At 43.1% G+C, this 27050-nt stretch overlaps 3 protein-coding genes across 3 annotated transcripts; 2 read left to right on the forward strand and 1 right to left on the reverse strand.

Annotated features, from left to right (window-relative positions):
- The first annotated feature begins 5128 nt into the window (after positions 1 to 5128).
- Positions 5129 to 6061, forward strand: LOC109261261 (olfactory receptor-like protein OLF4). Its single transcript, XM_053896959.1, has one exon. It carries the CDS (start codon positions 5129 to 5131, stop codon positions 6059 to 6061), a length of 933 nt encoding a protein of 310 aa, XP_053752934.1.
- An 8570-nt stretch (positions 6062 to 14631) lies between these two features.
- LOC109261262 (putative olfactory receptor 7A2) lies at positions 14632 to 15636 on the forward strand. The gene has a single exon (XM_019439836.2). It carries the CDS (start codon positions 14668 to 14670, stop codon positions 15634 to 15636), a length of 969 nt encoding a protein of 322 aa, XP_019295381.2. The 5' UTR covers positions 14632 to 14667.
- An 8420-nt stretch (positions 15637 to 24056) lies between these two features.
- On the reverse strand, positions 24057 to 25090 carry LOC109261263 (olfactory receptor-like protein OLF4). The gene has a single exon (XM_019439837.2). The coding sequence runs from the start codon at positions 25023 to 25025 to the stop codon at positions 24057 to 24059; it is 969 nt and encodes a 322-aa protein (XP_019295382.2). The 5' UTR covers positions 25026 to 25090.
- Between the last annotated feature and the right edge of the window lie 1960 nt (positions 25091 to 27050).

The following is a 27050-nucleotide window of genomic DNA, read 5'->3' on the forward strand; positions in this document are numbered from 1 at the left end:
CCTCGTGGGCTCAGTGGGTTCATCTTCCGGGTCTTGATTGCGGCTTAAGACATGGCCCCATGGTCTGGAACTGAGCCCCCAGATTGCTTCTGCAGTGAGCATGGAGACTGCATGGGATTCTCTCTCTCCCTCTTTCTCTGCCTCTCTCTCTTAAAATAAATAAATAAACATGAAAAATGCTTCTCTCTGTCCTTCTCTCCCATCTTCCTCTCCCCCACTCATGCTCTCTAACTCCCTCTCTCTCGAAAACAAACAAAGAGACAGACAGACACACAGCACTAGAAATGCTACAGCTGGGTCCCTAGGACAAGCAATGCTTGGAAGGCAAAGAGGACTAATCCCGGAGGGTTCCTTGGTCTTAGACTTGGAAAGTGTGTCTCGGCTGAGATAAGGTGCCAGACGATTTACACATCAGGAAGGGGACAAGTTCAGGGAAAAGGGGAGGAAAAAAAGAACGGCATTCACTTGGTCTCTGACTTAGTCTTTTGGGAACCGAGATTCACTAGGAAAAAATACTTGTGTCCAGAGCAGTTTTCCACTTGGGAATATGAGATCAGAGGCTGGGGTACCAAGAGGGAAATGAGCCTAATGAGCGGATACGGGGAGCTGTAAATACTCTCTGGTCTCCTGTCAGCCTGTGCGAACTTGGATGGGAAGGGACAAGGTCTCCCTCTGTTCTTCCAAGCCCTAATTATGGCTGGGGGCCCATGCTTTACTCCGTCCTGCTATCTCAGCTGAGAACAGAGCATTAGTCCCTACTATCTGCAGTCCAGGGAGGCATTCAGACTTGTCATAAGGAGACCTTGTCAGACACCCCAGCCAGGTGAGCCCAACGGCCCGGTGCGCCGTGGATGAGAGGGTCAGAAGAATGGAAGCCAACTTCATTAACCTGTCTTGGCCTGAGAGCCAATTCAACTTAGTGCAGGAGGGGTGATCGCTGTGTTCATTTGTTTGTTTGATTAGTGATGTATTTATTCAGTGGCTGTGTCAATTTCAGAGGAATGCTCACACTTTCATTGATCTTCCATATTCTATTCTTTTAACTTACTATTAAGGCAATGCCAGTTTATTTTACCTCCCAGTGTCTCAGGAACCACACAAGTTTATTAGATAATTGCTCTGACTCATCCATTTCATTCACTGCCCCCCCCCCCCGACTCTCTGCCTCGCTGTCTGTTGAACAGACTGTTTTATGTTTGTGTAAATCACAGCAGAAACTTGCCATTCCAATATGGAGCCTCAAATTCATTTGTCCGTGGGAGGCTTAAGTACTGGCATTTCTGGGAACCATTTCTATACTTTGCAGGGAAAAGATGTCTGATCTGGCCTCCTTGGGTTGTGTCCATTCCAAGCATAACCGGGATGGTGAGGTCTGTAAAGACAGGGAAATACACAACCCAGGAGGGCATGGTGTCTTGTGACTGGTGAAGGGTGAGCAGTCCTCAAAAAGTTAGAGAGGGAGGGAGCCAAACCAGAAGAGACTCTTAAAAACTGAGAACAATCTGAGGGTTGATGGGGGCGGGAGGAGGGGGAGGTTGGGTGATGGGTATTGAGGAGAACACCTGTGGGGATGAGCACTGGGTTTTGTACGGAAACCAATTTGACAATGAATTTCATATTTTAAAAAAAGGGGGGCCAGGACTCAGAAATCCCAAGATGACGCAATACAGGGGCCAGAACTCAGTCAAGAGAAGGCACCAAGAAGGGGATCTGTGGCAACTCGTTGGATGCCTTGAGACCATGATGTATACAGAGGGAGATGTAGCGTGGGCAAGGACAGCCCTGTGCCTTGAGATCACAGTTGTAGCAGAGAGGCCACTTTTCTCCCCACATGTGTGACAGCGTCTGTCATCAGTCTCCATCAGGCTCATTGCCCTTGCAGCACTGGCTTTGCTTTTTGCCTTGAACTTCTGAAACAATACTTTCCTTGGGGCCTTTGTACTGGCCATTCCCTCTGCCAGGTAAAGGCTTCCCACATAATCCTTTCTGTCTTATATGTGTCCTGTGTTACAATGTCACCTGTTTGCAGAATTTGCCTATATAATCACTAAAACAGAATGCCTTATTGGCTCCCTTTTTATTCCTGCTTTTCTTTTCTTCACAGCAGCCTTCACCATCTGAAAAGTTATAGAATTCTCTTGTTTGCTTATATATTTTTCCTCCATGATTCTAGGGATTTACGTTCTTCACCACACCCTATACTCATTGCCTGAAACATGGTCAATGCTCAATTTATATTCTTGAATACTTGAAGAATTTCTCAGTGAAATTATAAAAAATATCATTTCTTCCAGAAGAAACTTTTTAGCAAAAAAAAAAACCTCCATCAATGTGGCAGAAGGAATCCCTTAATGGGGGCCATATCTATACACAACATATTTAAATGAATATCTGGGGGCGCCTGGGTGGTTCAGTCGTAGAAGCGAACAACTTTTGATTTTGGCTCAGGTCTCCACCATAAGCCAACATTTTGCAGATCCAAGGGATCTAATCCAGACTGATTGCTTAGTCTTAGACTTTGGGAAATTGTTAAAATCAGGGTTGGGATTAGGTGCTGGGATATTTGAACTCTGGGAGGGACAGAACTCACAAGGTAGGAGTAATCAACACAGGGGTCACGCAGTTATGACCTGGTCTATTGGGAACACAGAAACTCCAGGAAATCTTTCTTTGTGTCCAGACCAGTGTCCCCCAGGGAAATCATGTGCTGCAGGTTGGACAAGCAGGAGGGAAACATGCCTCATGAACAGACAAAGGAAACTATAAATGTCTCCTCTGTGCAGTCCCTCCCCCTGTGCCACCGGGGGCGATGGGACCTGATTGTTGCTTCTAGAGTCTGAAGCTTGGCTGGATGACTCATGCTAGCCTCCTTCCCACCATCTTCTGCAGGGAGAGGGTTTAGTTGCCACCGATAGCCATCCAGGAGGAATTCAGACAGCCACATGGACACCTCTCCCTCAGAGCTCCCAGCCACGTGATTCCGGGTGCCCAGCAGGTCCAGCAGGAAAGGGTCAGAGAGAATCAATGCCAGGTGCATTCACTTGAGGTCACCACACAGCCATCAGCCTAGCCCAGAACCTGGAGATCTCTATGGTCATGTGCTTGGCTGACCATGCCTTCCTGAAAAACCACAGTGGACAAGGTCAGAGAAGGTCCTGTTCCTTTGATACTTGCCTTATATGGCAGAGTCATAGTAGAATGAATTAAGTGTGTGGTGTAAGAGCCTCAGGCAGAAATCTTATGAAGACGGTGATTCAGAGCCTAGACTGACTGTCACGGTGTGTGCAGAATTCTGTAGAGCAAGGTCTGAACAAACCTTTGGGTGTTGTGCAAACCAGAAACAGGACCAGAGTGTGCCCACTACCCTTGTCAAGAGAGAGGTCACAATGCAAAGGCCAGGAAAAACAAAAGATGCCACATCTGAAAAGTGAAAGGGACTTATCCACTTTCCCTAAGATCACAGGACATCCAATGGGTCAAAGAAATATGAACCAGGCACAGAAAAAAAACCCAAGTTTCCTACTGCTTCATTATTACCTGCCCAACTTTTGCTGTGCTTTGCATATTTCCCGTGCCGAAGGGTTGATTTATTCCCTTAGCACACTTTTCTCTTGGAGCATTCAGTCTGTAAGGCGATCCACATGCTGAACAACCCACTAATTTTGTCTTCTGACCACATTTAATGTTGCTCCTTATTATTTTTGCTGGGCATCAAGGAGGTAACAAGACTTGGAATGTTGTCAGACCTCAGGATGCTTTTTCTTCTTCACGGCCCCTCAGGTTTCAGTGACCATATGAACCATGAAATCTTTTGTGCCACTTCAATTTCATTTCACTCTCTTGCCTCTCTCTCTCTCTCTCTCTCTCTCTCTCTCTCTGTGTGTGTGTGTGTGTGTGTGTGTGTTTCTCTGATTTTGAGCAGATGGTTTGTTTTTCTGTAAATGCAGGACAGAAAATAAGCATGCCAGTCTGACCTGTCAATTGTATTTGTCCATAAGAAACTTAATCATTGGAATTCAGGTACCACTTTTACATCGTTTGTGAGGAATGATAATGGATCTGGCCACATTGGTTTATAGCCACTGTGAGCTTAATTATTGGGGCTGGAGGTGAGAACTCATGGAAGAACACAGCTCAGGGAGTGATGATTTGCTGTGTGTGTGTGTGTGTGTGTGTGTGTGTGTGTGTGTCTTGTCTTGTGGCGGGGGATCCGTTTCCAGAGCAGGGGTGCCTTAGCTAATATATTCTAAGTTGACTCTAATAATACAGAAGCCAGCACTCAATCAGCACAGGGTATTCAGGAGGGCTCCTTGTCAGTGTACAGGAGGCTTTCCAGATAGATTGTAAAATATAAGCAGTATATAGTGTGGGTGAGTGACTCCTTTCCCTCTAAAGGGAACCGGTAATGAGGCCATCCATTTCTTTGAAATTACCTGACACCATCTCTGATTTCTCTCCTGTTTACTCCTCTTCACACAACGCTTCCTATTTTGGACCCCAATAGCTCCAAGTAGTATGATCCTCAGGGTCTTAGCAGAGGCCATTCCCTCAGCCAGCACACACTTCCCCAGAAATGCTTGCAGATCCTGCCCTCCTTTCACTGAAGTCTCTGTCAAATGTCACCTGTTACGGGTCTTGACCAAATACCAATTACAGAACGACACTCGTATCCACGCTCTCCTTTATATCTACTTTTGTTCTCTTCATAGCACTTTGACACCCTCTAATGTCTTATTAGTATTTTTATTTGTTTCTATTCATTCTCTGTCATTGGATGATACTTGCGTTTGGTTTTCCAGTATCCCATGCTCATTGCCTACACAATGCCTGGAATATGTTTCACAATCAGCACATATTCCTCCCATGCAGGAAAGAGATTCTTAGTAAAACAGTAAAATGCATGACCTCTGCTGGGGAGTGTGGAGAATGAGACCAAAACACCTAATCTGAGGTGAAACAGGAGGGAATCTCTTCAAAAGGACAATCCTTTGGGGACAAAAAGGACAAGATACCGAAATGAACTTCTTGACTGCACAATATAATTGGTAGCATTTCAACTATGTGAGTAAACTGTTGATGTGAAAATTAATGATGTCCTTTGCCTCTTTCCGGGGGTCAGTGCAACCTCATGGAACCAGGAAATATTACACGGATATCAAAATTTCTTCTCCTGGGATTTTCAGAGAGACCAGAACTGCAGCCCCTCATATTTGGGCTTTTCCTCTCCATGTACCTGATCGCTGTGTTTGGAAACCTGCTCATCATCCTGGCCGTCAGCTCTGACTCCCGCCTCCACACCCCCATGTACTTCTTCCTGGCCAACCTGTCCTTTGTAGACATCTGCTTCACCTCCACCACCGTCCCGAAGATGCTGGTGAACATCCAGACCCAGAGCAACGTCATTACCTATGAGGACTGCATCACACAGATGAACTTCTTCATAATCTTTTCAGGGTTGGACATCTATCTCCTGGCTGTGATGGCCTATGACAGGTTTGTGGCCATCTGTCACCCCCTCCACTATAAGATCATCATGAACCCCTGGCTCTGTGGGCTGCTGGTCCTGGTGTCCTGGATCACGAGTGTCCTGCATTCCTTGTTACAAACTTCAATGGTGTTGCAGCTGTCCTTCTGTACAGAGGTAGAAATCCCCCACTTTTTCTGTGAACTCAATCAGATGATCCAACTTGCCTGTTCTGACACCTTTATTAATAACTTGGTGATGTACCTTGCAGCTATGCTGCTGGCTGGAGGTCCCCTTGCTGGGATCCTTTACTCTTATTCTAAGATAGTTTCAACCATAATTGGAATCTCATCAGCTCAGGGCAAGTATAAAGCATTTTCCACCTGTGTATCTCATCTTTTAGTTGTATCTTTATTTTTTTGTACGAGCCTAGGAGTGTACCTCAGCTCTGCTGCCACCCAGAGCTCCCACTCAAGTGCAACAGCCTCTGTGATGTACACGGTGGTCACGCCCATGCTGAACCCCTTCATCTACAGCCTGAGTTACAAAGACCTAAAGGTGGTTCTTAAAAGAATCATTGGGATTTCATTGATGTGAGGGCCAATCATATTAGGGCTGAAGACGTGCCCATGATTGCAAGGCTCAAAGCTTCAAAGTCAAGAATTAGTTATTCTTTGATTAGACTGTGGAAGTGAAATCTGCTCCTTCTATTTATTTGCTAGAATTTCCATCTTTATTCATGTCAACTTTCTACACGTTTAAGTAACTTTATTAAGCTTCTGCTGTTTCTGATATACAGACAGTTTCCCCTTTGTCTATTTTCATATGTCACCAATGTTTTCCTCAACCTTGGATCATGAATGCCTGGAAATTTCTATATTTCACATGGGAGTAGTTGGATTTCTTAAAATTAATTTCATTTCAAATGACTTATACCATGCCAGGTAAATTTCCCCTAGATTTCCTGAGATCATTATCATGAATTATACTCTTCTTATGGAATAAAGCTACACTTGATCAGGAAGCCATTTCCATCATTTTATTGTCAAGGAGAATACAAAACCACAGTTTCCACCTTGAGTCTATCGGTCTTTTTCCTTCACTTCATTTAATACTCCTCCTGATGATGTGGATTCTAACATTGTTCCATTTAAACCTCAGGCTATTGACACCAAAGCTTAGGAAAGCCCGGGCACTCACCTGCACCCGTGTATTTTTGGACATTCCCACAGACCTTTCCCTGACCAGGCCTATGCTGTGACTGCACAGGTCCCTGGGTTCTTATTGTGATCACAAGACACACATCAGCAACACCTATCAGAGAACTCTAAAAACGGAAATGTATTACTCACATAAGCTGGAGGGCACAGGGATGCCCAAGGGCCATTTCTGGATGTCTCAGAGGGGGAGAGAGAGATGGAGAGGGAGACAGAGAGAGTGCTGCTGAAGGACCTGGGTCTATTAAGGCCCATGGCCAGAGTGGCTAGGTGTTTGAGGATTCACACTTCACTGGAGAATTTTATTGAGTAGAATTTATGTGCTGAAGGGGAAAAGCTGATTCACTTATGTGTCATTATCTAGGTTATCCAGGACGTTCTGAAGAGATACTTTATGGCTGAGGGTAGCTGAGCCATATGTTTATTTAAATAATAAACAATATGTTTATTTCACATGGTTGTCTTTGAATTCGATGCCCCAGAAATCTAAAGCTTAATTTCAGGCACTTATGCTAAACATGCTATTGTGCTTTATAACCGGTCTCCTGGTTTTATTCTGTTATTTAGCTCGGGGTCCAGAAAGCCTCCCATAGCCACTGGCAAACCTGATTAGCAAATATTCATCTCCCAGTGGAGTGTACTTAGAAAGACAAATTTGAATAAATAGATCAACCTGATGTTCTTAGTATCGGCATGACCATAAATATGAGGAGGCAAAATTTCAAAACACTCATTTTGCTACACAAAAAATATTTCTCTCTTTTTTTTAATGTCCCAGTTCACGCTACGCACCTCTTTATTAAAGCACGGAAGATGGTGTTCACAACTGAGGGGGTTTATTCATTGAGGTGCAGGATTGTTTAGTGCCTTCTATCTTTTATCAGTGAATTATCTTCCCATTTCTGCTAGAAAACTTCTCATGCTAGCTGCTAATATGATTCTTTCCGTTGTTACACAAAATAACTTCCTTTTCTTAATATTTGTCACAAATGCCGAGAGATGGTGAATGAACACTACCAGTATCATCCATTTCGTACCTCTTTCCTGCCCTGAAATCTCTTCCACCTGCATGACCAGAGGATGCTTCACCTGAGAGCTGGATGTCCTGCTGGGGTGTGGCTCAGGGTCCCCAGTTCTTCTGCACAAACGTGCATGTCCTTCAAACTCTCCCTGTTACCCAGAAGGGACCCCTCACGTGGTCACTTGTTCATCAAGTCATGGGAAATACACCTGAATCACTGAATGGTCATGAGTGCCCTCCTCAATTGTCAAATCATATGACACTAGTAAAAGGTAGAACGTGTTCAAATTAGTTGAGGTCGGTTGCTCAGATGATTGTGTCAGTCAGCTCTTGCTATATAACATTCTTTCCTTGTCACATGGGATGTTAAAATGATGTGGGATCGCCGAGGACAATGGTCACAAAAGAATCCTTGAGTTGTTTTACCGTGCAAAAAAATGTGCTCTCATAGCAAGGCGGCAGGACTCATGGCCAGAGAGCGCTGCACTGGGATTGTGGAAAGTGAGTGATTATATACTTTTAAGTTTGTGGAGGGAGGGAAGGGTAGAGATAACATAAACGTCTAAGGAATTTCCGTATGCTGAAAGGGACCTTGGAGGTCTCACTCCTGTCGAGGATAATGGTGCTTTTAGTCTCCAACAAAACATCAGCATCAGAGTAGCCATGAGTTCCTGGAGAATGTCATTCCCTGCATTTCTTGGGGATTTATCAGTGAGCTACAGTTGTTGGGAATCTGACTTCGAGCAACATTTCTCATGCTTTTTGTTCTCTTCATCAATAATACCTTTACAATCAAATGGCATTGTATCGGGAAACTTTTCTGACCTCTGCTGGGCTCCTCACAGGTCTGTGGTCAGGACTGAATCTCTACCTGGTATTTCTAGGGCCCATCCATGATGTTGTCTGTGGCTGTCATGCTCTTCTGTTTCAGCCGGATTCTTGGTCTTATTTCTACATTTCGATTTGTTGGATAGTCTTCTATTTACAAATTACATACGCTTATGTGTATTCTTTGAGTTGCATCTCACTGCGCCTACATCCGTACATAAACTTGCTTTCCTTCCGTTACAAGAGCTATCTCCACACCTGTAATGGAGAGTCAGCTAACTGTGCTCCAAATCCTCCTCTGAGCCCTGCTCCATAGATATGTCCCCAATTAAATCACTGAAGTATAATTATACACAATACACCGCATATTGGAAGGGTACAATTTGGTACGTTAAAGGAGCTACACAAGAATGTAGAGCACGTGGGGTGCCTGCGTGGCTCAGTCTCTTAAGCGTCTGACTCCAGCTCAGGTGCGTGGGTTCGAGCCCCCCACCGGGCTCTGTGCTGACAGCTAGAGCCTGGAGCCTACTTCGGATCGTGTGTCTCCCTCTCTGTCAACCCTCCCCCGCTCATGCTCTGTCTCTCTCTCTCTCTCTTCAAAAATAAATAAATGTTTAAAAATTTTACAAAAAATATAAAGAAAAGCACATAGTGCAAGTTTCCATCTGTGTATAATTTAAGGGTCTACATAAGCTTTAATTGCTTTCTTAGGTAATTGTTAAAAATTCAAGCTCCCCGAGCCTCTCTTTCCTTATTTCTGTAGGCAGTGCAGACGCTAAACGTTAATTCCTATGAATCTTGTAAGGAAAAAAATTAAATGCATTTTTACTCAAAGAAAACATTCAAGTGTAGTGGTTGTGTCTTGTGTGTGTGTGTGTGTGTGTGTGTACATTTTTCTTTCAAATAATCACACTCCCCATACATGTACACACACAGATGATTTATGATTTCATCTTTTATGTTGCAAGGAGACTTGAGAGACAGTTGGACAGGAGAGCACTGAAAAGAATGAATGGTTGTAGCAACAAAAAATAAAGGGAAACTAAATAAAGAACATATGTAAAAGGAAGTGGTAATAGACACAAAATTTTAATTTATCACATGTTACCATAATTCTGATGATGAGTTCCTTTCTTGTGTCACTGCCTCAAAGGATTCATGGTCAGACCACACTCACATTGATGCCCCACAGAAATCACTGTATCAGGTAAAGGGGCAAAATGTTTCAAAATCTATTTCATTTTATTTCTATTAATGTGGTTTCTTTACATGTCAATTGCCCTTACCCAAAGGAAGCTGATAAATGAATTGAGAGTCTTAAACTCAGTTCCCTCAAATCATTTTATTGACTCTGTCCCTATGAGATTCTTACTGCTGCTGTAAAATGTCCCCATTTTAGCTGCTTAAAATGAACAAATACACACTCTTACAATTCTGGAGTCAGAAGCTTGGAAGGAGTTTCATCAGGTTAGCAGCAAGATGTCTTCAGGGTTGAGTTCCTGCTGGAGGCTCAGGGGAGAATCTGTTTCCTTTCCATTTCCAGTCTGTCACTGGTCACCTGCAGTTCTTGGTTCATGGCTCTTCCTCCACCTTCAGAGCCAGCAGGGTAGGTTTTCAAAGTCTCTCTAGCACCAACTCTTTTGTCTCCCTCCTCAACATTTGAAGGACTGTCATGATTGCCTTTGTCCCACCTGGACAATCACAGCTCTTTTCCTCTCAATGGCAGCTGATCAGCCGCTCCGATCAATCTGTTACCTTAATCCTTCTTTGCTATAAAAAATAACATGTTGTAGATACTAGGGATTAGGATGTGAACATATTTGGGGGGGCCTTATTTTGCCCACTACAAAGCCTTTTTCATAAGTGTATTATTTTGGTCACTTATAAAAGCAATAAACACAGAATTGACACAGCCTGAAGAAGGAGCGAATACACGATCCTTTCACAATTACAGGCACGTAAGGACAAGATTTGGTGCAGAAGCCTTCACGCTACCTACACTTATCTCTAACACAGGATCATCTTCTTGCTAATCAAACAGTGGTCCACAGACCCGGACCTGCACTTCAACATCACTCAGGAGCTTGGAGAAATGCAGAATCTCTGGACCACCCAGGACATGAGATAAGATTTTGCATTTGTAGTGGGATCCGTGTGGATTCACGGGCACATTGAAGTTGGAGACATGCTGGTCTAGCTGGGTTTCTCACCTTTTATGGTGGACATTTGGGGCAGGATAACAGTATTTTGGGGGTGCTTTCCTGGGGATTGTAGGTGTTTGGCAGCTTCCCTTCAGACTTTGACAGATGTCCCAGGGGAAAATTCATTTCTGGCTGAGAACCACGACCCCAAGTTTGAGAACCGGAAGCATCCTGACAGAATCAATCTCAAGGGACACCACATACTCAGATATTAAATTTGGACAGATGACTAGACATCACCAAGCACCATTTATACAATGTAGAATGGAGTTCATAAATGTACTTCCTTGGGGATAAGATGTTTATAAAGATCAAATCAAAACTCCCTATGAGATGTTAAGCTCACATTGTAGTACACAAAAGGATCTAAATACATCTTGTTCTATTTAACAAGCATTTTATAACAAAGAACCAAATGGCAGCTTTTAACTTGTGATAAAGTAGGTGATGGCAAAAGTGTCTTGACGCCAACGTGTTTAGTGCCCAAGGTTTATTATCAGAAGAAGTCAGTTTTCCGCCTTATTAAAAAGAAGAATAGATACTGGGTTGCCTGGGTGGCTCAAATGGTTAAGACTATGATGTGAGCCAAAATCAAGTCAGGTGTTTAACAGACTGAGCCACCCAGGAGACGCACATTTATTCATTTTAAACACAAACTCATTTCTAATCTCTTATTTTATGTTGAAAGGAAACTTGAGGGAAAGTTGCAGAATAAATGTTTGAATTAACATGCATTTAAAAGAATGCGTACATGTAGACAAAATATATAAAGTAAATGAGAGACATACATTTAAATGATGACTTACTTTTCCTGTTGTAATGTCTCAAAGACATCAAAATCTGAAGTACGTTTGAATTTATGCATTGAGAAATTCTTTACCAGTTAAAGAGGATTAATAACTCCAAATTGATTCTAAATTTCTTCTTTTACTTGAAGATGGGATTACAACACAAAATGCCTTTACCCAGGGGAAGTTAAATGGATGAATGAAGAAGCTTAATCTCAGGGTCTTAACAAAACTTAATTGGGAAAATTGTATTAAAGTCCTAATGCTAATGTAAAATGACTACATTAGTGTTCTAAAACACTTATGCTGGATGCATGGATGGTTCAGTCAATTAAGCATCTGATTTTGGCTCAGCTGTGATCTCAGGGTTCATGATCTTGAGCCCCATGTCAGGTGAGCCCCACTTCTCTCTCCCACCTCTCTCTCTTTCTCTCTCTCTGCCCCTCATGGGATTCTCTCTTTGCCCCTTGCTCACTTGTGCTTTTTCTCCCTACCTCAAAAACAAATTAATTAAATTAATATAATATAATATGATATAAAAAATAAACACATTATGTTCTTATAATTCTGTGAATCAGAAGCTGAAGTCGTTCTCATTGGGCTAATATGAAGATGTTTGCAAGGCTTGGTTCCTTCCGGAAACTACAGGGAAGAATCTGTTTACTTTTCTATTCCAAGTTTATATTATACTGCAAAAAGTATCTATAAAAATAGATCTACCCTATGACCCAGCAATAGCACTGCTAGGAATTTAGCCAAGGGATACAGGAGTGCTGATGCATAGGGGCACTTGTACCCCAATGTTTATAGTGGCACTTTCAACAATAGCCAAATGATGGAAAGAGCCTAAATGTCCATCAACTGACGGATGGATAAAGAAATTGTGGTTTATATACACAATGGAATCCTACTTGGCAATGAGAAAGAATGAAATCTGGCCTTTTGTAACAACGTGGATGGAACTGGAGAGTGTGATGCTAAGTGAAATAAGTCCTACAGAGAAAGACAGATACCATATGTTTTCACTCTTATGTGGATCCTGAGAAACTTAACAGAAGACTATGAGGGAGGGGAAGGGGAAAAAAAGTTAGAGAAGGAGGGAGCAAACCATAAGAGACTCTTAAAAACTGAGAACAAACTGAGGGTTGATGGGGGGTGGGAGGGGGGTGGTAGGTGATGGGCATTGAGGAGGGCACCTGTTGGGATGAGCCCTGGGTGTTGTATGGAAACCAATTTGGCAATAAATTTCATATTTAAAAAAAGTATCTAAACATATGCCATACAACTAACAAAAGCTTCACAAAGAGGGGCTAAAGAGCAGCTCTTAACTTGTGACATAGTATGAAATTCCTAAATGTTTGGCAAATGTGTCATGAAGCTGAGGTATGTAGTGCTTGGGGTTTATATCAAGGAACTTAGTTGCCCTCCTTGTTGAAAAGGAAAACAGGAATGTTCTATAGATGGCAGGGCTGTGTCTCCACCACAAGAGGTACATGGTCTAATATATATTCCAAGGCGACTTTTGTAACACAGAGGTCACAACTCAATCAACACGTGGTATTTTGGAGGTCCAAGGAGTGTAATCCAGACAGATTGCTAGTCCTAGACTTTGGGGAAATGCCGAAATCAGGCTTGGGGCAAGGTGCTGGGAGGTCTGTACTCTGGGAGCAGCGGTGTGCACAAGGAAGGATTAATCAACCCCGGATATGCGTGGTTATAACCTGGTCTATTGGGAACACAATCTCCAGGAAAACTTTCCCTTGTGTCCACACCAGTGTCCCCCAGGAAATCATGTGCTGTAGGTCAGAGGAGTGGGAGGGAAACGTGCCTTCTCAACAGAAGAGGAAACTGTAAGTATCTCCTGTGTGAAGTCCCTCTGCTTGTACCACCTGATGGGACCTGGTTGTTGCTTCTGGAGTCTGAAGCTTGGCTGGGAGACTCATGCTAGCCTCCTTCCTCCTGTCTTGTGTGGGGACAGAGTTTAGCCGCCACCAATAACCAACCATCCAGGGGAAATTCAGACTGCCGCATGGGCACGTGTCCCTCAAAGCTCCCATCCAGGTGAGACTGGTGATTTTATTTATTCTTGGGAAGCTTGTTCATTGAAATCCAGGTACCATTTTACATTGTTTAGGGGAATGATAATGGATCCGGGTATCTTGAGTTAGAGCCACTCCGAGCTTAATTGTTGGGGTGAGGGTTGAGAACTCATGGAAAGAACACAGCCCAGAGAGCAATGATTTGGGGGGTGTGTGTGTGTGTGTGTGCACCTTGTGGAATGGGATACGTACACAGAGCAGAGGTATATGGTCTAATATATTCCAAGATGACTCTTGTAACACAGAGGCCAGAAATCAACACATGGTGTTCAGTAGGGGCTCTATGTCAATTTAAAGGATGCCTTTGCAAGTAGATTCTAAAATACAAGCAGTACCTAATGTGGGTGAGTGACTCCTTTCTCTTGAAGGGGAACCAGCAACGAGGCCACCTATTTCTTTGAAATTGCCTGACACCAACTCTGATATCTCTCCTGGTAATTCTCCATTCCCAAACATGCTTCCTGTTTTGGACCCAAATAGCTCGAAGTAGGATCATCCTCGGGGCCTTAGCAGAGGCCATTCCCTCGGCCAGCACACACTTCCTCAGACAGGCTCTGGGCTCCTGCCTTCCTTTCCTTGAGGTCTCTGTTCTAAGGTCACCTGTTCACCACACTCTGCTTTACACTGACCCTGGCTTCCTCAAAGTTCTTAGCACCCTCTGATGTCTTATTAATATTTTTATTTGTTTCTAATCACTCTCCATCATTAGATTATAGTGGCTTTTGGTTTTCAGTATCCCGTGCTCATGGCCTAGACAATGCCTGGAACATATTTGACACTCAGTACATACTCCTCCAATGCAGGAAAGATATTCTTAGTAAAAGAGTAAAATGCACGACCTCTGTTGGGGAATGCGGAGAATGAGACCAAAATGCCTAATCAGAGATGCAATGAGAGGGAATCCTTTCAAGGGGACAATCCATACACAAGACAATGAAATTAACTTCTTGACTGCACAATATAAATTGGACCCTTTCAACTATGTGAGAAATGCCTTCAGGTGAAAATTGATGATATCTCTTTCCTCTTTCTGGGGCCAGTTCAACCTCATGGAACCAGGAAATGATACACGACTATTAGAATTTCTGCTTCTGGGATTTTCAGAGGGACCAGAACTTCAGCCCCTCATATTTGGGCTTTTCCTCTCCATGTACCTGATCACTGTGTTTGGCAACCTCCTCATCCTCCTGGCCGTCAGCTCTGACTCCCGCCTCCACACGCCCATGTACTTCTTCCTGGCCAACCTGTCCTTTGTAGACATCTGCATCACCTCCACAATCATCCCGAAGATGCTGGTGAACATCCAGACTCAGAGTAAAGTCATAACCTATGACGACTGCATCACACAGATGGACTTTTTCTTAATCTTTTCAGTGTTGGACATGTATCTCCTGACCATGATGGCCTATGACAGGTTTGTGGCCATCTGTCACCCCCTGCACTACACAGTCATGATGAAACCCCAGCTCTGTGGACTGCTGGTTCTGGTGTCCTGGATCATGAGTGTCCTGCATTCCTTGTTACAAACCTTAATGGTGTTGCAGCTATCCTTCTGTACAGAGGTAGAAATTCCCCACTTTTTTTGTGAACTCAATCAGATGACCCAACTGGCTTGTTCTGACACCTTTTTTAATAACTTGGTGATGTATCTTGCAGCTATGCTGCTGGGTGGTGGTCCCTTCATTGGGATCCTTTACTCTTACTCCAAGATAGCTTTCTGCATACAGAGAATCTCATCAGCTCAGGGCAAGTATAAAGCGTTTTCCACCTGTGCATCTCACCTCTCGGTTGTCTCCTTATTTTATTGTACTGGCCTGGGAGTGTACCTTAGCTCTGCTGCTACCCAGAGCTCCCACTCAAGTGCCACAGCCTCGGTGATGTACACGGTGGTCACACCCATGCTGAACCCCTTCATCTACAGCCTGAGGAACAGAGACATAAAGGAGGCTCTGAGGAGATTCTCTGGGATGGCAGCTATAAAAGTTCCAATTGTCTTGGGGTTGAAGAATTTCCCATGATTGCAGGCCTCATGGTCTTAAACGGATAAGTTGTGTGTGTGTGTGTGTGTGTGTGTGTGTGTGTGTGTTTAAAGCAAATTGTGGGTATAGAGAATGCTTCTTTCATTTATTTCCTGGAATTTTTATTTTTTCAACTACTCAGTACAATTTACTTACTTATTTAAAAAACTTTTTTTTTTTTTACCTTTCTCTGATATGCAATCATTATTCCTTCATTTTCTTCCTTTATTTCTACCAATCACTGAGCATGGAATGTTTTTCCATTTCTTTTTGTCTTCTTCAATTTCTTTCGTAAACCTTCTATTCAGTGTACAGATCTTTTACCTTTATTGGTAAATTGATTCCCAAACTGTGATATGGAAAACTTAGGAATTCCCATTTATCTAATGGAACTGCTTGGATTTCTTAAGAATAATTTATTCCCAAATGAAAAAAATTACCCCATTTAATATGTCTTTAGTTTTCCGAAAAGAATATTCATTTGTTACCACCCTGATGGAAAAAATTCAGTTTGATCAGTAGTTCATTTCTATTCTATTCTGTTTTATTCTATTCTATTCTATTCTATTCTATTCTAAATCTGACACCACAGTTTTTCACTTTGTGCCTGTCATTCTTTTGTATATCACTACAATAACTGTTTTCTTGATGAACATACCAGTGTGTTTTATAATGGGCCATTAGCTTTTTTCTCCGAATTAGGATCCCGTTCTCTTCTCAGGCTCTATGTCCCCAGTGCTTACATTAGTCACTGGCAAAACTGATTATCAAAAACTTGTCTACCAGTGGAGTCTACACCGAAACAGAAATTCAAAAAAGTAGAATGACTTAATACGGCCTTGGAGTCAAAGATGACCTCGACTATGATAAAGCAAATTTTAAATTCTCCTTTGTATTACTACGCTCTACATTTCTTCTCAAGCTGTACATCTCTCAATCAAGTATGGAATAGCAGTGGCAGTGTTTAAGGGCATTTATTCGCTGGGGTGAATGATTGGTTACTTACTGCCGTCAAAAGACTTATAAATAAAAACAATAAAATGGTCCTGAAAGAAATTAAAGAATACATAAATAAATGGGATGGCCTCCTGTGCTCATGCTTGGAAGATTTTTTATTTAATTTTAGAATGGTTTTAAAAATGTTTTCCAAGCATACCCCATTTTTGTTATTTTCAAATTATCATTGAATCTGTAGATCTTTGGGTAGAATTGCCATCTTAACAACTTTAATTCTAATTTAAATTTCTCCTAACAAAGGACCACAGCTTTGCTCTCAGTCTGGGCTCCACATCCAGGACCAGCGGCATCAAACCCACCAGGGAGCTTGTTAGAGAAGCAGTGTCCTCGGGGCCCCTGGAGACCTGAGGAATTTGCATTTCAACTACAGTCCCTGGTGAATTGTGTGCACAGGGAAGTGGAGAAACCTTAGTGTGGAACAGGTTTCCTCACCTTCTCGCCATTGACACTTGGAGCTGGATAACTATTTTTGTCGGGTGCTGTCCTGTGGCTGATGGTATTCAGAAGCACCTCTTCAGACATGGACAGAAATCCCAAGAGCAATTCTGGTTGGGAACCACTTCCCAGAGTTTCAGAACCGGAAACATCCCGACATCATTCCAATTAAGACTACATGCTGATTGGTTTGTGCCTTTGAGCAGAACATTGAATTCCTCTGAGCCCATTTCTACAATAGCAAATACAGCTCATGAAAGTACTACATCATAGATTGTACTTTTGTAAAAATTAAACCATAGAATCCCTTTAGGGTGCTAAGCTAGTCTATGCTGCAGAAAATCAAAATGTATCTCTTATAATTAATAAACACTTCATTATGAGGGAAAAATGACAGTTTGTAACTTGTGATCTAATAATGAAATTCCTAATTGTTTCTGCTAAACTATTACACAACCAAAGAGGTTAGTACCCCAACTTTTTAAATTTTATTTACTGAAATTCAAGGATCCAAGAAGCTCAGAGGGTCCCCGAGGGACTGTGCCGAACAGTCCTCGTTTCTGGCAGCTTTGCACCCGACCACCTCCCCCGATGCCCAGCAAAAACTATGTGAGAACACATTTACCTCCCCCAAAGACGAAAGTGCCGATATATTCCTAATGTCAAACACCTTACATATGGTGGGGCCAAGGGAAAAAATGAGCAAGGGGATAAGCCAACACTTCACAAAAGGAAGCGCACGTGATTGGCTGCCAGGTGCGCAGTTACAAGGTCAACCACGGAAGACTTCGCTTTCATGTGCCTCTCGCATCATTACTTGGGCAATTCGTCTTCATGGGGGCTGACAGCAGGTGAGGGCAGCCCTGTTATCCCTTTCGCTTTTTAATGTTTATTTCTTTCAGAGAGAGAGAGAGAAAGAGCACAAGCAGGGGAGGGAGGGTGAGAGAGAGAGAGCACAAAGGAGGGGAGGGACAGAGAGAGTCCCAAGCAGGCTCCATGCTGTGGGCACAGAGCCCAACATGGGGCTGGATCTCACGAACGGTGAGATCTGAGCTGAGCCGAACGCAAGAAGAGGTCTCTTAACCCACTGAGCCACCCAGGCGCTCGTCTCCCTTCCCTATGTGACGTCCTCTCATTGATACTCTTGGACTCTGGGTATTGGTCTCTTTTTCACAAACCCAAGGGACACCTCGAATCCTCATTCTGCATGTCAGCCAGTGGACAGAGGCTTCCCCAGACCATGCTCTGTAAATGCTCCCGACATCACGACAGTCCAGTTTTGTACCAAATAACTTGTTTCACATGATTATGCTTGACCGCATGATGCCATCCGTATATTTATATTTTTGTTCTCTGTCCTTGGTGCTACACAGAAACATACGCTGGTGAAGGGATTTCACCTTTTTGTTCACTTTTGTTTTTGTCACAAATGTGTGTGAATATATGGTTAGTATGAAAACCACAAGGATATGAAAAATTATAGATTTTAAAAAATAAAGGGAAAATGAAACCAGGTGAAAATGACTAGTTTCCAAACAACTGTCCACAGCAAAATTATGAGAAAACTAAAAACTCACTGAAATTGGCTATAAAAAAGAAACTGTTAATGATATCAACATGGATTCATAACTAAATTGTCAATGGCCTACACGCGAAAAAATGTAATATATAATGTTCCTACAATGCTCGGTTTGTATTTGTGGGATGACTCAGAAATTAGGTCTCAAAGTATAAGGACATTGACCATATGGCAAGGTTGCATTTCATTTCATTGGAAAAGGTTGAATTGCTAAATAACATCTAGAATAAAGGGATATCGAAACTAATACTGGCATCAATGGATATCTATCTGGAAGAATATGAAACTGGTCCTCTCCCACAGACACGTTACCAACATCAGAGGGATTGTGACCTCAGTGTAAGTGTAGCCATACAATATAGCAGAACATCAAGGAAACTACATACAACATTCACAGGTGAGCAAACCCACTAAATAAAGCCATAATCTCAGAAGTAAGAAGATAGATTTATTTAAATAAAATTAAAAAATTTTATGATCAAAACATGTTGCAAAAATCAATTGAGAAACAATGATCTCAGGAAATCGTTTGAAATGTTGATAATGTTTTAAAAATAAAAGAGAGAGAAAGAGAAAATAACCTATGGGCATATAACAATAATAAAACCAATCAGAATGGTCATCAAACATATGACCTTGGCTGAAACTGAGGGATGGTTTAGGAAAATAACAAGAACTGTCTCTTTCACCCAGCAGCCTGGAAAAAAACTTACAGGACTGTTACACTGTTTGTGATTGAAACTTTCAAATAGGAGCCAAAGGGTTATTCTGAATTTGTTGGCATAAGAGTAAGTGTTACAAGGTTGAAGGCAGAACCTGAAAGTGACTGTATTACAGATACTGACATTCTTTCACCAGGAGTTTCCCAGTCTCTGCACCCACCCTGCCCAGAGCCTGCCCTGTGGTGGGGAGCGTCCTGTGCCCTGTAAGATGTTCACAGCATCCCTGACCTCTGTGCACCCCTCTCCAGTGTGACAGACAAAGTGTCTCCAGACATTGATCAATGTCCCCTGGGGGACAAAATTATACTCGATTAGAAACACGCAGTGAATTTAACAATCTCAACATATTTTTTCTAGCATGGCCATAATAGCAATTGAATGATATAGAATAAGAAAGATCTTCAAAAGTGTGAATGGCAGTCATTCGGGCGAAACTGACATTAGCACTGAATAAATACATTATAACTTAATTAAACGAGCAAACACACGGACACAGCGATATGCTCTGGGCTAAATTGGATTGGCCCTCAGGAGATGACATTTAGTGTTCTCGACTTCCACTCTGTCTGACCCTCTCATCCACGGACTACGAGGCTGAGTTGTCTGACAGGAAGGTCTCTTTGTGGAAGTCTGAATCCCTCCCTGGATGCTGAATTCCTCCCTGGATGCTAGATTATAGATCATTTTCTCCTCAATGGAGAAAGCAGGAAGGTCAGAGACGCATCAGCCCCCAGCCATTATTAGTACTCAGAACAAAGAGACGAAAACCACACCCACTCCTGTCTAAGGTTGCACACACTGACAGACAGGAGACTAGGAGGTATTTTCGGCACCCTGTATCTGCTCGTTAGGTACATGTCTCTCTTCTTACTCCAGCATGGCTCCCAAGTGGACAACCCTTTGGCACACAAAGGACATTTCTCTAATGACTCTCTGATCCCAAGAGACCAGTTTGGAAGTAGTAACTCCAGTTAGGTTTTTTGTTCTTCCTTTTCCATGAATGTGACCCCTTCCTGATGAGTCAACTCACAGCACCACTGTGAGTTACAGTTTCCTCCAGGTCTATGTATATGGGATCAATTCCTTGATTTCTCTTTCTGTTGCTTCATTATTGCTGTATAGAAATGCAACCGATTTCTGTACATTGATTTTATATCCTGCAAAAATTCTTAAGATACTAGCAAATTGAATTCAACAGTGTATCCAAAGAATTATTCTCCATGATCACATGGGATTCATTCCTGAGCTGCAAGTCTGGTTCAATGTTTGCAAATCGATGTGATACATCACATTAATAGAAGAAAGGACAAGAACCATATGATCCTGTCAGTGGATGCAGAAAAAGCATTCACCAGAATACAGAATCTTTCTTGATAAAAATCCTCAAGAAAGTCGGGATAGAAGGAACATACCTTAACACCATAAAAGCCGTACAAAAAAAGGCCCACAGCTACTATCACCCTCCATGGGAGAAGACTGAGAGCTTTCCCCCGAAGATCAGCAGCATGACGGGGATGTCCACTCTCACCGCTGCTGTTTAACATAGTGTTGGGAGTCCTAGCCTCAGCAATCAGACAACAAAATGAAATAAAGGCATCCAAATTGGCAAAGATACTCTACATGGAAAACTCAAAAGACTCCACCAAAAAACTGCTAGAGCTGATACATGAACTCAGCAAAGTCTCAGGATGCTTGAATGTTTAGAAGTTACCTAACATCATGGCACTGAGCCCTGCATCAGGGCTGACACTGTGGAGCCTGCTTCGGATTCTCCCTGTCTCTGCCCCTCCCCATCTCTCTCTCTCTCTCCTTCTCTCTCTCTCTCTCAAAATAAATAAACTTAGAAAAGAAACTCTCCAGCAAAGCAGTTAGAGCTTATGTGACAGTATTACCATATACACAAATAGAAACTGGAAACATCTCCTGTTCATTTGCGTGTGGCTCCTTTAATTCACCAAAGCGCACACTTTACATAATGCAGGTTATAGTGTGTAATTACACTCCGATGATTTAATTCAGTGGAAAAAAATCGAATGGGGCATGGCTAAGGTTAGGATCTAGAGAACGGGTAGCTGATTCTCACTTAAGAGAGCTGGGAGATGGCACTTCTAATGGGGAAGGAAGCCAAATGTTAATATGGATGTATGAACGATGGAATTACATTTAAGTAATTCACATGATAAAGCAGTTTGTTTCTATAAAGAAAAGATTAACCTCCATACGGGAACCGTATCTGACCATAAATTGGTTGAAAACAGAAGAGCACTACAGCCAAGCTCAACAAGAGAAAAACAATGTAGAGATTCACACCTGACCCCAGACCCACGAGGAGCCCAGCAGAGATCAGAAACGCTCCCCTGCACATGATTCCATTTGATTGTAAAGGTATTATGATATGTCATTTGACAGGGACCGCCTGTTATACAGCAGTAGCTGACTGACACAATAACCCAAGCGAGCGGACCTTAGACACTTAGAAGATGTGCTGATTTTTATTTGTGGCAAATGATCTGACGTTGAGGAGAGCACTCATGATGGTTCTGTGATTCAAGTTTATTTCCCACGACGTTACGAACAAGTGGGCTCCGTTCTGGGTAACTGGGAGAGTTTGAAGGACATGCATGTTTGTGCAGAACAACTGGGGACCCTGAGCCACATGCCAGCAGGACATCCAGCTCTCGTGTGAAGCATCCTCTGGTCGTGCAGGTGGGAGCGATTTCAGAGAGGGGCAGAGGCACGAAATGGGTGGGGCTGATACTGTTCATTTGCCATCATTTGTGACAAATACTGGGAAAAGGAACCTATTTCATGCGACGGTAGGAAGACTCATGATAGTAGGTAGCGTTGCAAAGCTTTCAGAAGAAACGGGAAGTGAATTCGGAGATAAAACAGAAGACACTAAGCAACCCCGTACCTCAGTGAACAAACCACCTCAGCTGCGGACAAAAGCCTCCATGCTTCAATAAATAGAGGCAGCGCATGAAAAAGAAATATTTTGCATAGGAACACAATGCGTGTTTTGCCTCCTCGGGTTTATGGTCTCCTCTGACACCAAGAACATATTAGATCAATGTGTTTATTCCAATTTGTCTTTCCATGTTGACTCCACGGGGAGGTACAGATTTGCTCATCAGTTTTTGCCAGTGGCTATGATAGGCCTCTGGACCCCGGGCTGAATAACAGAAAAACAACAACAACAACAACAACAACAACAGAGTCCAGTTATGAGACACAGAAGCCTGTTTGTACAGTAATATCCTGACATTAGGCTTTTGATTTCTGAGGCATCCATTTCAAAGACCACCATTCGTATTAACACATTGCCAAGTGTATTAATCAGTTACTATACAATCATGCAGGCCACCCCTCCCACAAATCCCCCCATTAGAAAGCCCTGGTAATCTAGGTAACAACTGTGAGTGACCCTGCTTTTCCCATTCGGTGCCCACATTCCATTACTGGGCTTTTTGTCTGGTTTTTGCTGTTGTTATTTTTGAGTACTGGGGGATAATATTTTATTCCTTTTCTTTAACTGTTTACATGAGTGTATTTGACACATGATGTTACCTTAGTTTCAGGTCTGCAATACAGTGATTCAACTTCTCTGTACTTATGGGGGGCTCACACAGGTGTACTGACACCTGTCGCATTACCGCTAGTACATCATCGATGACTATGTTCCATACACTGTGTCTTCCATTCTCATTATTGATCTTTCCATCACTCCATTCCCCCTCTCCTTGGCCCATTCGGCCCATCCTCCAACTCCACTCATGTTTTAAATTCTCCATAAAAAATGAGCCCAGAAAAACATAGTCACTCCCCCCATGGACCCCCCAAGAGCCAGATCCTTCATAGTGCTCTCTTTCCTTCCCTGTTAAAGTCTCTCCCTCTCTGAGACCTCCTTCAATGGCTTTTGGGAATCCCATGTGCCCTCAACATTTGTGAGCAATGAACCTTGTGTTTTTAGAGTTCCCAGATGGGTGTTGCTGAGGTGTGTCTTGTGACCAAAATAAGAACCCAAAGGCCAGGGCAGTCACAGCATACGCTCTGGTCAGGGAAACACTTGTGGGAATGTCCACAAGCCCAAGGGCATAAGCAAATGCCTGGGGTTTCCTACCTAAGCCTTGGTGTCAATAGCCTGAGGCTTAAATGGACCCTTGCTAGAGTCCACATCATCAAAGAGTTCTTAAGGAAGGGACTTAAAAGGGATTGACAGACTCCAGGTGAAAGCAGTGGTTTTGTATTTTCATCTACAAGAAAATTATGTTGAGGGCCTAGGGGCCAAATGTAGTGTTTTTCCACATGAATAACCCACCTTGGGATTATTCTTTGGGGAAAATTAGGGAAAATTTATGTGGCATGGTAGAAATCATTTGAAATGAAATTATTTTTAAGGAGACCAACTTTTCCATCGTAAGGTAAAGAAATTTCCAGGCATTTGTGATCCAACAATTGGGAAAACACTGGGAACGTATGAAAGTGGAGAAAGATGAAATGGTATACCAGACCGAGCAGAAGCTTGATAAAGTGAGTTACCTCAATGTATAGAGAAGTTGAATTCACACAAACGGAAATGCCAGGAAATAAATAGAAGGAGCAGGTTCTACTTCCCCAGACTGATCAAAGATTAGGAGTTCCTGGCTCTGAGGCTCTGAGCCCTGCAATCATGGGCATGTCTTTGGCCTCAGGACGATTGTCCCATGCATTGCTGGAATGCCAACGATTCTTTTCAGAGCCCTCTTTATGTCTTTGTTCCTCAGGCTGTAGATGAAGGGGTTCAACATGGGTGTGACCACCGTGTACATCACTGAGGCTGTGGCACTTGAGAGGGAGCTCTGGGTAGCAGCAGAGCTGAGGTACACTCCTAGGCTCGTACAATAAAATAAGGAGACAACCGAGAGGTGAGACGCACAGGTGGAAAATGCTTTATACTTGCCCAGAACTGATGAGATCCTACGTATGGAGGAAACTATCTTAGAATAAGAGTAAAGGACCCCAGCCAGGGGAGCACCACCCAGCAGTACAGCTGCAAGATCCATCACCAAGTTATTAATAAAGGTGTCAGAACAGGCAAGTTGGATCATCTGATTGAGTTCACAGAAAAAGTGGGGGATTTCTACCTCTGTACAGAAGGACAGCTGCAGCACCATTGAAGTTTGTAACAAAGAATGCAGGACACTCGTGATCCAGGACACCAGGACCAGCAGCCCACAGAGCCGGGGGTTCATGATGACCATATAGTTCAGGGGGTAACAGATGGCCACAAACCGGTCATAAGCCATCACAGACAGTAGAAAGTTGTCCAATCCAGCAAAGAGAAGGAAAAAGTTCATCTGAGTGATGCAGCCTGCATAGGTTATGACTTTGCTCTGGGTCTGGATGTTCCAGAGCATCTTCGGGACGGTGGTGGAGGTGAAGCAAATGTCTACAAAGGACAGGTTGGCCAGGAAGAAGTACATGGGCATGTGGAGGCGGGAGTCAGAGCTGACGGCCAGGAGGATGAGCAGGTTGCCAAACACAGTGATCAGGTACATGGAGAGGAAAAGCCCAAATGTGAGGGGCTGCAGCTCTGGTCCCTTTGAAAATCCCAGAAGATTAAACTCTGAAATTTGTGTATCATTTCCTGTTTCCATATGCTGGAGATGACTACTGAGGAACAAAGAAATAACATGACTAATTTTCTCAAAATGAACATTGCAAATATCGTTGAAATTCTACAATTCTTATTTTGCATTCAAAAGATCAATATCTATAGTTTTTTACAGAAATTTCCCCTCTCAGGGAAAAATCTCAGGGGAAAAATCCCTTCCCCATGCCAGCTCTAACTAGGGCTTCACATCCCCCAGTTAGCTTTTTCCCCAACTACTCATCTATTATATATTTTTAATGAGAAATTCTGAAATCTGTCATACGTTTGAGGAATAACTTTGAACACTCACTAACCTCCAGGTAAAGAGTATAACTGTCAAGAAACAAAAGCCTGGAGGGTTCAGTGATGGAGAAAGGGGATAAGCAAAGGAGACCAGATAAAATATCAGGGGTGACAGGTGCTGTGAAGAAAAACAAAGCCTGTGTAAAGGGAAGCGTGGATGGAGGGATGGCTCTTCCTGGTTGTTCGGGCACACAGGCACACATGTAAACAGAGCCCTCGAGGAGACAGGAGACACAAGGTCCTCTGGGGAAGAGCGTGCCCGTCGGAGGGAACTATGAGTGCGACGGCTCTGAGGAAAGACGTGGGTTTTTTAAATTAATTTTTTAAAGCATGAGGGTGGTCGACACACCAGGTCACGTTAGTTTGGGGGGCGCCACACAGTGATTCGACAAGTGTCAACATCACGCCCTGCTCACCAGGCTTGGAGCTGCCATCTGTCACCACACAGCCTGTGACAGCATCACTGACAGTATTCCCTCCGCTGGGCCTTTCACTCCTGTGAGTCTCCCCTTCCTGAACATGGAAGGAATTCCTCAACCGGAAGCCAGTGTCTCCCACTCCCCTTCACCATGCTGCCTTTTGTTGTTTGCATATTGTGTTAAAGACCCAGGCTCAAAAGAAAGCCAGTGTGTCCAGGGGAAGGAGCGAGAGGAAGACTGATGAGAGGTGGTGGCAGGGAATGTGGAGGAATGAGGTGGCCTCCCGGACACTGATGAAACTTCCCGGCACAAGGAACCCCTCCTTCACATGGTGTTCCTTGCACTTTATTAATTTCCTCTCCAAGGAATCTTTGAATAGAAATAGGCACCCTTCTTATATTCATTGTCAGTAGTAATCTGGCACCTTTACTTTAAGGGTCACGTATTGGAGGTATGGGTTCCAGGACCTCTGTCTTGAGACCTGCTCATCACATACACACACACAAACACACACACACACACACACACACATGCTCTATAGCCTCCTTGGACCATGTCACAACCAGACTATTCTCACCTCCAGTCACAATAATTAGGCAAACAATGATACAAGGCAAGCTGTTCAATATCAGATTGTCTTTCCTATAAGTTGCAAAAACATCCAAATTCTAGTAGATAAGTCTCCAGTGAGCATGTAGATATGGGTCTCGAATTTAAGGTGATCATTTTGTGTCCAGTATTTACAGAAACAAAAATCAAATTCAAAAACTGACAGCAAGAAAAGTGGGGAGAAAGATCTAATGAGCTCAGGTGGCCCCTGGTGGTGATGACGAGAAAGTGTCCCTGGTTCTGGCAACACCCCAACCCCAGGTACATCTCCTTGATGCCCAGAATAATAAAGCGGCAAAAAGCAATTTATCTAAAAGGAAAAGTTAGGATGTCTAGGTTATCAAGACATCCCGCTAAATAACAAGCAAGGGAAAACCCCCACAATTCTCTAAGGGTAATGTACAGAGTACAACAAAAGTGGCGGATTTTAAAAGGTTATTTGCTAACAAAACCCCACCTCTTATAAATGATATAAAATGCAAAACCATCATCATCATCAGAGACTCGTGTCTTGAATTTTGGATCTACATATGTTTGCTTTTTGAACTTGGAGAACCAAGCAAACTACTCTTTTTTTCATTTAAATTCTACTCAGGTAACATACAGGGCAACATATTGTTTTCAGGAGTAGAAATCAGTGATTCATCACTTACAACACCCAGTGCTCATGGCAGCAATTGCCCTCCTTAATCCCCATG

Source organism: Panthera pardus, unplaced genomic scaffold (genome assembly GCF_024362965.1).
Source record: "Panthera pardus isolate Hobbes unplaced genomic scaffold, ASM2436296v1 HiC_scaffold_8, whole genome shotgun sequence".
Taxonomy (NCBI): domain Eukaryota; kingdom Metazoa; phylum Chordata; class Mammalia; order Carnivora; family Felidae; genus Panthera; species Panthera pardus.

Bases quoted from the DNA above. Each gene is read 5' to 3' on its own strand.
- LOC109261261 (XM_053896959.1), top strand. From the start codon at position 5,129: ATGGAACCAGGAAATATTACACGGATATCAAAATTTCTTCTCCTGGGA.
- LOC109261262 (XM_019439836.2), top strand. From the start codon at position 14,668: ATGGAACCAGGAAATGATACACGACTATTAGAATTTCTGCTTCTGGGA.
- LOC109261263 (XM_019439837.2), bottom strand. From the start codon at position 25,025: ATGGAAACAGGAAATGATACACAAATTTCAGAGTTTAATCTTCTGGGA.